We start from the raw sequence: 12,331 nt of genomic DNA, 5'->3' as shown, positions 1-12,331 counted from the left end.
TTCTTTTATCGTACAAAAATGATCATTCTCTATATAATTCTATAAGAAATTCATCGCCACTTTTTTCTGCAATAATAATGTTTATATCACACGTGCGTGGAAAGTGGCCCATTACGCGCGTGTTTTTTGTGCGACAAATAGCCAATTCCACACACGAGAAATTTTCCACTCGAAACAGTGCGGTAATATCTCATTCCCGCACAGTCTCTCATTCCCGCACAACTCATTTCCGACACTCTCCTTATTCCCCAATCATTCTGTATGTCTTTTCCACTAGAATCCTTTTATTTCTCACATCTTCTTAACGACATCTCGCGGCGCGCGGAAACACTCCGCGAATTACCACAGCGATACTCAGACATAACCTTCCCAAATAACTGAAACGTACATAGTAAAGTCATTGTGAACATACACAGTAAAGTAAAAATAAATAAAAAAGAATTCGCAACAAGTTACTAAGAAAAAATCAAAAATGAGTGACAAAAACATCATACCAGAAACCGATAGCGACGACCAACTAACACCTCCAGAGATAGCACAAATTGCAAAAAACACGATAGAAAATCTCTTACCTTCAAAATCCAAAGAAAAATATACAAATACATATAACAAGTTTATACAGTGGACAATTACTAAAAAAACGAAATCATTCTCGGAAAACACAATATTAACATATCTCACAGAATTATCAAAAACACATAAGCCATCCTTATGGGCAACTTACTCAATGCTCAAAACGACTCTAAATATTAACAACAATATTAATATTAATAAATATGATAGACTCATTCCATTCCTGAAGAGACAGTCACAAGGATATACACCAAAAAAATCAAACGTATTAACATCAGAACAAATTCAAAAATTTCTCAACGAAGCTGATGACCAAAAATATTTACTTATAAAGGTAATGTATCAAATACAAACATAAACTTTTACATTAATAAAAAATTTTTACAATGTGTACATATATACTAAATTATTTACAGGTAGCTATGATATTTGGAATTTGTGGTGCATGCAGAAGAGAGGAACTTACCAATATAAAAGTTAATAACATCGAAGACAAAGAAACTATCCTGCTCGTTAAAATTCCAACTACAAAAACTTACAAACCAAGATCTTTCATAATCACCGATGAATTCTACACTATATCTAAAAAATATATAAATTTGAGACCAAAAAACATCCAAACCTCAAGATTTTTTCTAAATTATCAAAATGGAAAGTGCACCAAATAACCAGTTGGAATCAACAAATTCGGAAAGATTCCAACAATTATCGCATCATATCTACAATTAGCAAATCCTCATTCTTATACTGGCCACACCTTTCGTCGCACTTCTGCCACGCTGCTAGCAGACTCTGGAGCGGACATAACAACATTAAAACGACACGGTGGCTGGAAATCCAATACAGTTGCTGAAGAATACATTGAGGACTCCATCAATAACAAAAAAAAATATACAACCAAATTACACAATCAATTAATCCCAGCTCTTCAACTTCACATTCATCAACATTCAACAATCCCATGCAAAATAAAGAAAACTCAAAACCTATAAATATTAACACTACAGATACAAATACCGCAATTATACATACAAATGAATAAAATATAGACAGTCTCAATAGAATATTAACTATATCCAACACAAAAAATAATCCAATCATACTGATAAACTGTTCAAACATAACCACTGAAAAAAAAATTAATTTATTTTACTTCCTTTACTTGTAATATATAAATATAAAATGTTAAAAATCTAAAAATATAAAAATGTTAAAATGTAAAAAAATATATGAATCTAATTTCTTTTTATGCCTTACAAAAAACGTACAAAGCTTTCTTTCTTTTGCAGGATATATTAATCATAACCGATACTAAATATATTTCTCATCTATTTGCTCCTGTAATAAACGTTGCTTTTATCCGCCCCTCCCCCCTGCTCCACCCTCCTCGCCAGCGCCCACTTTCGACTCGGGGGGGGGCTTGGCCCCCCCCCGAACCCCTCCGTATGTGACCATTTCTCCCAACTCGGGGGGGCTTCGCCCGCCCGAACCCCCCGCAAGTCCTTCTTTAAACTTTAGACGCACTTGTAATATAAAATAGTGTGTGTAACACGTGCGGGTTGAAAATTGGACACGCGTGCGGGTGATCGCACTCGCCTTCGGCTCGTGCGTCCACTCCGCACTCGTGTCCAATTTTCAACTTTCCGCACTTGTTACACAAATAACTATTTCAGAATCATCAGAAAAACTTCCGATATCTTGAGTGTGATCATCCGAAGAACCTCCGATATCATGAACAAAACCATTGCAATAATTATCGTAATCTGACATGATGATAGCAATCTAAAAAAAATTCATAAATTAACAAGGAGCAAGCAAAGAAAAAGAGATTCTTTAAGCGCTCTTATATAAAGAAAAATTGCTGTTAACCTAAAATTACCATTGTTCGTCATTTAACATATATGCACAAAAATAGATCATTACATCATAATTAGGTTGTTACAGCCTAATTAGTAAAAATTTTACTTTTAACAATTAAATTTGACGATTACTTTTAATTTACTTAGAAATTATCAGGATATGTACTCACCTTCGGTTTTACGCAGCTAGCTGGTATCTCCATACGACATATAACACACTACGCCAAAGCTTGTGTGTTACTTACGTCCACGACTACGACTGTCGTAGATCGCTACGCCATGTCATGTGCTTTAGCCCTAACTCACAAGCTTTGGCGTATCCTGAATCCTGATCTGTCAGTTCGGGGACTACGACCGTCGTATATCGTTACGCCATGTTATGTGCTTTGGCCCTTACTGACATCGCGATATTTTAAGTATTAATTAGAAACAAACGAAACATGAGCGACGATTTTCCTTCTCAGAATCTTTTTTACTACACAAAATGTAATACTAAAAAGTAATTAACATACCAACTTTCTCGTTCTCTTTAGCTTTTACAAGACAGCATATACATACGTATGCAATTTTGGAGATACACCTTCCTTCTTAAAGATCTCGGTATCAGCTCCCTGCCAGGGACTCCCTGCGGTCAAGATCACTATGTCACTATCTGTCACGACGGTCACGACTGTCACTACACTTGATAAATATCCGACTTGCTAATATTTCGTCTCTTGTCACGCACATCCTAATTTCGTGACACTTCGATCCTTGCGTGACGCGACCGATATTCGGAATTAAACGATCGTATTTAATGATGAGAGATCACGGTGTTGCACAATACATATTTCTAGGTTATGGGGATGGCGATTTGACAAGCTCAGCGCAGAGAGCAGCACCAAAATTGGAGACGTGTCATAATGTTTACGTTTAATGAGTGGAGAGGTTTGAAGAATTTTTTAAAATGCCGAGAATGTGTGTGGCATATGGATGTAAAAATAAAGGAGGTCATCGGTTCCCGAGGGACAAGATGATGAAAAAACGGTGGATCACTGCTATAAAACGCGAGGATTTATGTCCGAATACAAATTTGCTGTGCACAAACCACTTTAAACCTGGAGGATTATATTACCACCGGCTTTGAAAGTGGTGAGTTTACAATAAAATTAATAGACATATAATGAAACATATATGTTTAGTCGCGAATTTGTATTCGGACATAAATCCTCGCGTTTTATAGCAGTGATCCATCGTTTTTTCATCATCTTGTCCGTCGGGAACCGATGCCCTCCCTTATTTTTACATCCATATGCCACACACATTCCCAGCATGTTAAAAAATTCCGAAATATTCACGTTTATGTACACAGCTTTTCTCGTTAACGATATGCTCGGTACTCGGTGACAGCTCGGTGCGTCTCCAATTTCGCTAGCGCCCCTAGCGGCTAAGAGTGACAGGCGCCGTCCCCATAAGTAGCTGACTGAGGCTGCGTTCCGATATTTACTGCAAGTACTGAAAATCTATAGTTTACGTAACGTACACTATAGATTTTCAGTACTGACAGTGAATATCGGAACGCAGCCTGAGAGCGTACTGAACGCGCTAAACGCACTGTCTGCACTGAGCGCACACGACGCACACGTACGTATATGCTGTCTCTTTTCAAACACTCGAGGTATCTCAAAAACGCCATCTATCGGTGCAAAAGCAATCGTACGGCGACGATGACGACGTATCTTAATTGTAAAATTTAACATTTCAGACTTTGCGTCGTAATATCTCCGCTCGTAGGGCACGTAGAGAAAAACTAAAAACAATTTTATTATATAAATCGACCCCAAGTTATCGATCAAGCCTACTTAGAACTTAATCCGTTCACTCGTTATTGAGATCTCAAAATCTCGGGTACCGCGCAACTCGTGCGTTCGCGTAAAAGAGTCACGGTGCGGTCTCGCTTCGCGTGTACTTGGCGCGAGACACTACCGTGTCTCTTGATACGTATAATAATACTTATTTGCGTTAAAGAGTTGAATTAAATTGTATATTGTGAATCAATAAATATATCTTCAAAAAATTTCTTATTTATGCACAAATAATCTGAGTGAAAACAAATTACGGGCACAATAACCTTAGACTTTCGAACTAGCGCACTTCATGTTGTTTGTCAACATTCCGATCGGAATCAACTTTTCACTCGCTCGCTCGCGAGATATCGGAAACTTTCCGATCATTTCAAATGTAATCCGAATGATCTTAATAGGACAAATATCGAAAAACGGAATTATTCTGTAGAGAAACATTTTCGAATAGATTTAGGTGCCCGAATCCGAATTTTACGAAGCAAACAGGAGCAAATAAACATGAATGAGCACTTTGCTTTTTTGTATAAATGCAAGAATGCTGCGACTAGTACTCGCGATATTGTTCGCATTCATCAAAGCAAATTATCCGTTCGCGCTCGTTTGCTTTGGATCCGATTCGACGTATCGATTTTAACGATATTCGGGATTAATCGAATGGTTACGTAAATTTCAAATGAAGCAAACAAATGCGAAGAAGCACGAATAAAAAACTTTGATGAGTGCAAGAACAGCATTCACCAAAGAGTACTCACGATACTATTGGCACTCATCAAAAAAGATTGTTTGTTCATGTTCGCTCGCTTTTGTTTGCTTGGTCTAAATTCAATCTAACATAAGTGGTAGTCACAATTTGAAGACACAAATCGTCAAAGAATCGTGTTTATTGCTATCATTAAAAAGCAATGTAAATTTGTACATTCGATGTAGATCCGTGACATTGAGAGAATATCGCGAAGAAACTTCTTTATCGGCAATAGCTTCTTGGTAACAACTCGTATCGCGCGATAAAAATCTATACGTTCTCATCGAATCTCGTGAAGTTAATTTTACGTTTTCGTTATACAGGCACTCTCGTCTTCATCCAGAAGCTTGTTCAATGTACACAGTACCACTTCCTTGAACTGCCTGCGCCTTTTGTCGGAGAGTTTCGTAATATCTGGGATTAGACTTCGATAGAAAATCAATTCCGGATCGTTCGAGCCGTGAGCCTTTAATTCCGCAAGGAGGAAATCGATCGTCGGTGCGATCGCGTCCTTGGACATCAGCGTCTTCGAGTCTTGTTTGCAAGGAGTCGAGAGTCCCTTTTCGTTCGGCCGGTTGTTCTCAAAATTGACGATATGCTGCGATTGCTGTTGCTGAACCTCGTTCGTTTGCGATCCGATCGCGAATTCGATTGGATCTTGGCTACCCATACTGACTGGCTTCTCTTCCCAATAATCCATCTGACTGTTACCCAGGTTATTTTGCTGATTTCCGTCGATATATAAAAAATCGTTCACAGCGGACGCAGCGTTTTCGTTCTTGATCGCGGAAGCTCTCCGTAAAGATGAGTTTCTCGTCTCGTGCTCTGCGCAATCAAGAAGAGACAAATATATACAAATTATTCTTATGAAAAATATACATATAAAATAGAAAAAGAACATAGGAAGAAAATAAACGTTGAAGGTCTTTTGAATTTTATTTCAACAACCCAGGTGGAAATCTGCCTCGATTTGCCGAGATTAAATACAGGGCCTGTGTAGAAAAATCCAGTTTGGAATATCCGTCTAGGTCCAGAATACACCCTAGAAATTTACCTTGACTTTACCGAGACAAAGAATAGTCGGGAAAATCTACATGGGTCCTAGATTGCCACTGACAGGTTTTTCCCAAATTAGATATGAAACTATGGGGCCTGGATTGGATAATCTAGCTTTAAATACCCTAATAGGTCCAGAATATAATCCTGAAATTTACCTAGTTTTTCCCAAGATAAAATTTATGTACTATAATATCAAGAGACACGGTAGTGTTTCGCGCCAAGTACGCGCGGAGCGAGACGCACCGTGACTCATTTACGCGAACGCACGAGTTGCGAGTACCCGAGATTTTGAGATCTCAATAACGAGTAAACGGATCAAGTTCTAAGTAGGCTAGGAATAAGTAGGCTTGGTGTGATCGATAGCTTGGGGTCGATTTATATAATAAGTGTTTTTATTTTTCCGCTACGTGCCCTACGAGCGGAGACGATGCAAAGTCTGAAATGGTAAATTTTACAATTAAGAATTAAACGTCGTCGTCGTCATCGCCGTACGTACGGTTGCTTTTGCCTCGATAGATGGCATTTAAGAACATCTCGAGCGTCCCCCCGGGTCCCCTCCATGACAGTGTTGCTACACTGAAAAGAGACAGCATATACGCGTACGTGCGCGCTCGTCGCTTAGTGCGTTTGCACGGACAGCGCGCTGTCAGTCAGTTATATAACCTAGAAATACATATCGCGTTCGCGCGTAACACCGTGGTCTTTCATCGTTAAATACTACTAAGTACGATCGTTTAATTCCCAATTTCGGTCGCGTCACGCAAGGATCGAAGTGCTACGAAATTAGGATGTGGGTGTCACAAGAGGCAAAATATCAGCGGGTCGGAGCATCGACATATAGTATGGACTACGCGATCTCTATATGAAAGCCTTCAAAAAGTGTCTGGTAGAGTTGACCTCTACCTCGTTAACTCTTTGTCTGTACGCACTGGATAGAAAAGGACAGCTTGACCTCTACCAGTCGCTATCTCTTTTCTTCCACCGGTGTGAGTCGCCGGTCATATTTTTCTATACCTGTGCGCAGTCCATACTATATGTCGATGGGTCGGAGATATGTAGTGATAGTCTTGACCGTTTACTATGTTTACGCGAGCGTTACTTCTGTGGTAACTTACAATAATTCACTCGTTTACGTGGAGGAATTATCGTATAAGTTACTACAGAAGTAACGTTTGCGTAAACGTAGTATACGTGACAGATAGTGTGTGTGTATGTATGTGTGTGTGTGTGTGATCATCAATATATTATATAATATTATATATTAGAAGGTGCATCCAAAATCACACACGTATGCATATGCCGTCTTGTAAATGTTTTGTAAATTGCTGTCTTGTAAAAGTTGAAGAGAATGAGAAAGTGATCTGTAGCGCAATTCGTATTGTAGGCAAGTTATAATATTAATTGAATCGAGTCCATTATATTATTTATGATAGACGTTGATTTTATATCTTAGTGTCTGGAAATATTAATTATTCACGAAAGCAATAACAACAAAATAAATGTTGGTAAATTTTACGTTTGTATTCAGCAATCTCTAACATTTTAAAAAATAATTAAATTAAATATGTTCTTCTCACACACAAAAAAGATTAGACTCTAAAAGGATTAATTAATATTTAATCTAAATATATCTATCATAATAAAAATTATAATAGCAAAGTTTTTGGAAGTGGTGGACAAACCAGTTTATATTTTTAATGCAAACTTTACCTCGAATTTTTATATTCGTCAGTCATCAGAGGATTTTTTCTGCAGATATTTAAAGACTGGTGGATAATGGATTTTCTCGTGATTAAGCGCATACACGATTCTCTCTATTTAGATACTAACTTTTTGAATTCTGTTACAATAAAACTTTACTTTTTAGTATGGCGAACTCTTTGGTAATGAAGTTTTTAACAAGGTAAGATTTAAGATTATGTAATATAATTATAATTAAATTATCGTTTGGGAATATTATATATAACATTAACATAATTATTTTTTAAGGTAATTATGAAGGAGAGGGGCTTTCTTACCGATTGGCTGAAACTTCACAATTTTGTATATTTTGGTGCGTAAAACATAAATCTGTAAGTTAAAACTGTCGCTCTCAAATTTAGGAAAAACATTATTAAGTACTAAAATTGACTGTTGCGTAGTTAGAATGTCTGTTATACCAACATGATGTAGACGCACATGATCATGCGTAGTGACGTAAAAGTACATGGAATTACAGTACTATAGTGCAGTATAACAGCAACCTCTCATAATAGTCTGGCGCCTTTAACGAAAATAATCAGCCACTAACGGAAAAGGAAATTCTGAATGGTATTGGTTACTGCTTAACAAACGCGAAAGACTGGGACGGACATCGCGCAAAGAGGAACAAAGTACAAAACCTAGAGTAAAGTTGTATTTTTAAAATTTGTAGGCTAAGCTATATAATAAATAATTAAGTCTGTTAATATAAAGTGTGTTTAATTTTAATATGACAATTTATTTTGTTTTGCCGACGATAAATAAAAATATTTTCTTTTTTGGGATAAACGAGTAAAATTATTATTAAAACATCCTTCGAAAATCCTTCAAATAAAATATTGGCCCAGCCGGGATTCCAGGGAATATTTTAGGGAAAAATTTTAGATTCAAGCCTGGGCCAGACTGGATTATAAAAATAATTATGGTACAAACCAAGCAAATATCTAGGAAAATTATAGGTCCCAGCTAGATTCCAGATAATTTTTTTGAACAAATTCTGGGCGCAATCTTGGGCCGACCTGGATTCAATAATAGGGCCTATACGATTTAGGCGTCCCAAACTTTACACAGGCCCTAGCTAGATTGTCCACCTGGGTCCCAGAAATATTTTTCAAAAAATATATGAGGCCCTGATTGTTTCCAGACAAAATTTCTACCTGGGAAGCGAATACAGAATAAGAAAAGATTTAAGTTTTTTTGCAAGCGATCTGCGTATTGACATGACTAGCAAAGATTGATACGAAAATTATTGTACCTATACATATACCATTACTTATTGTTAGATTACAAAGAACATTTTTGAAGATATTTTTATCCTAAAAATAAATATATTTTTATCTTAATTCACTGTATTCGTAGTGCCACGCTCCGATCAGCTGTTCGGTATGATGAGTCATCGGGTGATGAATGTAGAGAGAGGGGGAAGGGAGGCTTTGAGACTTGATTTACAAACAATATAAACATAAAAATTGAGGCACCATAAAAACGAAATAAATTTCATATATAATCGCATGAAAGATAAAATTCTAAGGAGAAAAAATATAATACTTGGAATTTAAGTAGATTTTTCTTCTTACCGGATTTCTTGAGGCGACTTTTGTCGCCATGTCTTACTGTCGACACGCGGGCTGCCGTCGGCTTTTGCCGTGTTACCGGCGTCTTGCTGCCGACCTGAATATATCGCGGTTTCGGTCTCGGTTTACTCTTGTCCGCCAGGAATCTCATCGCATTGTAGGCGAACCATTTGCTGCGGTAGACTCCGGTCGTGCCAGTGCTAGTCGACAACTTAGATAGCTCCTCCTTTTTGACCTCGCGATAGAAGTGGCTCTGGAGATTCTTCAGCTTCCGCTCAATCTCATCTTTCTCGACGTTTAAACGCGCCGCGAGCTCGAGCGTGACCTCATGGCGTTTCTGCCGGTCCTTGTAGGCGTCGCATTGAGTGTCCCACAGCATCGGCCGTTGCTGAAATAGCGCGATCAGCTGCAGGACCTTATCGTATGGCCATTCCGTGGCGCTCTCCATGATGGCAACCAAGCTGTGACTGAACGAGACGAGGAGCGGGCCGAGCGGGCCGTCGGCATCGAGCGCGCGGCTTTCGGCACGGTCGGTGCATCGTGGCGCCGGCAATGCAGCTTTTGCCGCCGGCTGTGCCCTGGCGGCGAGCCGTGTGCTCTCGTGAGGACGCGGCTTTATGCGGTATTCTGCATCTAGCGATATTCATAGTTTGACCGTATCGTATATTTATAATCATCTCAAATATGATCTCGAGACTTTACACAATCATTTTTTTTATGAAAAGGTAAAATCTTAAGATGTAAAATGACAGTAAGTAAATATAAAATTGCATATGAATACCGTTCCTAGTCCTGAGGTTGGCTATTCGAGTGTCGATCGTAATCGCGAATCGTTGTTATATTAACAATATCGCGTATATGTGTTACGGTATACCTTGGATCAATCCGCGAGACTTTAGCCCCAAAATTTTTCAATATTTAAAAGTTAGATATTTTTTTATATTATATTTTGTATTAAATATTTTCTGATTCTATTATAAATTCTCTAATGAAAAACACGTACGTGTATGTTTATGTAATTTTTAATAAAAAGAAAGTTTTCTGTCACTGACAAGTCTAGTTTTTCACGCTAATTTGTTGTCGGAACGTTAATAAACGCTACGACATTTTTTAATCTTCAATTAAAAATGAGATTATATTAGTACAGCAGAATGAAATGGATTACTCTTTAAATATATTACTCTTTAAATATATTTATATATATACATTGTTTACTAGTTTCTATATATTGTATTATTTTTAATACATAGTTTCTTTTAAAAACAGTTTTTTCATATGTTTTTGAATTTTTAGTTTTAGTTTGTTAACTTTTCAAGCAAGCTTCGACACAGTAATGCTATAACGAACGGTCAGGGAAACTTGCAAAATGTATAACCAGTATAACATTGCGTTTTGCAATGTGTTATCATGCGCAGTAATCGGAAATTTCCGTCACGTGTAGCAGCTGTATATTTAATTATTGACGAGAACACAAAGTACTAGCATCCTTCCGCGTGCGTCACAGGGCTTCCGTGCAATTCACTAAATATTAAATCGTTGCGGTAACGCAAGAACGGGAGCGTGTTAAAGCAAGAAGATGCAAAAGAGAATATGAAACGAAATTATCTCGCTGTTTGAAAGAAATTAAATGGTAAACCAAACAAGTACGCAAATATTGTCGTACATTCTTTTTATATGAAACAGTTTTTGTCTGCTTATATAATCATATCGCGAATTTAAATTACACTCCTTTTAGTTTCACACTTTTAGTTCTCCTTTTAGTTTCACATACAGACTTTAACGAAACTGTAACTTAATTCAAGATATTTACAGTATTAACTACAGAAATTTCCTCGGTAGTCTCACTAAAGAATTCGATTGCAAATCGCAGTCGGAAAAATCGTGGTAAAACATTAAGATCGCGAATCGTGGAATATCCTGTAGAATTTAAGATAAATAATGTAAATATTGCGGCATATAATTTTAAGTATAACATACGATTTTGTGCGTGAGGCGCCCTTCGGTACCGCCCAGCTCATCGGTCTCGTCGAGTCGTGCTGTGTGTCACGATCCGGAGCGTGCGGTGACGAAGGTGCGTATCGGAGCCATCGGAGGGCGAGTGCGGAAGAAGAGAGTGCTTAAAAGAAAAAAAAGAGAAGGGAGAAAGGACACGCGGCTCTTGAAGAGTCCCTCTTATTACTTACAGCGGACACACAACAAGCGCGACCATAGTACTCATTACTCGCGCGCGCGATTGTGCGTGTTGATGTATCAAATTAATATGTACGCATAACGTGTGCGACGTATACGTCGGATGGGGTAAAACTGAATGGATCTTTTATGTACCTCATGACCACGGACACGCGAACACGCCGCACCTTCGAAGAACGACGTGAATTCATTGAAGATATCGGGTTCTATATATAGTCATCCAACGATCTAACAAGCAATAAACCCATTAAACTTTTATTTAAAAAAAGAAGTCAAAATGTATCAATTTAATGTTAAGAAAACGCTTGTTATATAATCAATTATTCCCGAAATCTTCGAGAAGCGATCGACAGATATCTATCTTTTTGCAACGGGTTGGTGTAGAGATTCTCTTCATTCTCTTTGACATAATTCGTCCCTAGTCCACAGCAATGTCTATACTACAAGGCTCAATCTGATGGCGAGGCACGTGTACAGGCGCCAGCGCTACGGACTCTAAAGGTTGAACACGAAGGGCTTCTCCTTCGCAGCGATTAACTTCCAGTCCAGCGCGACGGCGATCGACGGCGACGGCGGCGGAGACGGAGATGGAGGTGGAGGTGGAGGAGTGGTAGTGATGGTGGTGGTAGTGGTGGTGGCGGTGGTGGTGGTGGGGGGTGGGGGTGGGGTGGGGGTGGGGTGGGGGTGGGGGTGGTGGCGGCGGCGGCAGCAGCGGCAGCAGCGGCGTTGGCGGCAGTTGTGACGGTGGTA

At 38.5% G+C, this 12,331-nt stretch overlaps 1 protein-coding gene and 1 long non-coding RNA gene across 2 annotated transcripts; one reads left to right on the top strand and one right to left on the bottom strand.

The window, feature by feature from the left end:
* Positions 1 to 5,139: 5,139 nt before the first annotated feature.
* LOC139779023 (uncharacterized) lies at positions 5,140 to 12,135 on the bottom strand. The gene is made up of 3 exons (XM_071717212.1): positions 11,369 to 12,135; positions 9,395 to 10,024; positions 5,140 to 5,843 (listed from the first exon to the last, which is right to left on the bottom strand). The coding sequence occupies exons 2-3, from the start codon at positions 9,837 to 9,839 to the stop codon at positions 5,323 to 5,325; spliced, it is 966 nt and encodes a 321-aa protein (XP_071573313.1). The 5' UTR covers positions 9,840 to 10,024; positions 11,369 to 12,135; the 3' UTR covers positions 5,140 to 5,322.
* On the top strand, positions 6,568 to 8,530 carry LOC139779024 (uncharacterized). Its single transcript, XR_011719770.1, has 2 exons — positions 6,568 to 7,980; positions 8,067 to 8,530. It is a non-coding gene; the product is annotated as an uncharacterized lncRNA (long non-coding RNA).
* Positions 12,136 to 12,331: the final 196 nt, after the last annotated feature.

Source organism: Temnothorax nylanderi, unplaced genomic scaffold (genome assembly GCF_030848795.1).
Source record: "Temnothorax nylanderi isolate EJ_2023f unplaced genomic scaffold, tnyl_v1.0 TNYL_tig0206_pilon, whole genome shotgun sequence".
Classification (NCBI taxonomy): domain Eukaryota; kingdom Metazoa; phylum Arthropoda; class Insecta; order Hymenoptera; family Formicidae; genus Temnothorax; species Temnothorax nylanderi.
Note: the sequence above shows the minus strand (reverse complement) of the source record. Positions and strands in the feature narration are given on the sequence as shown.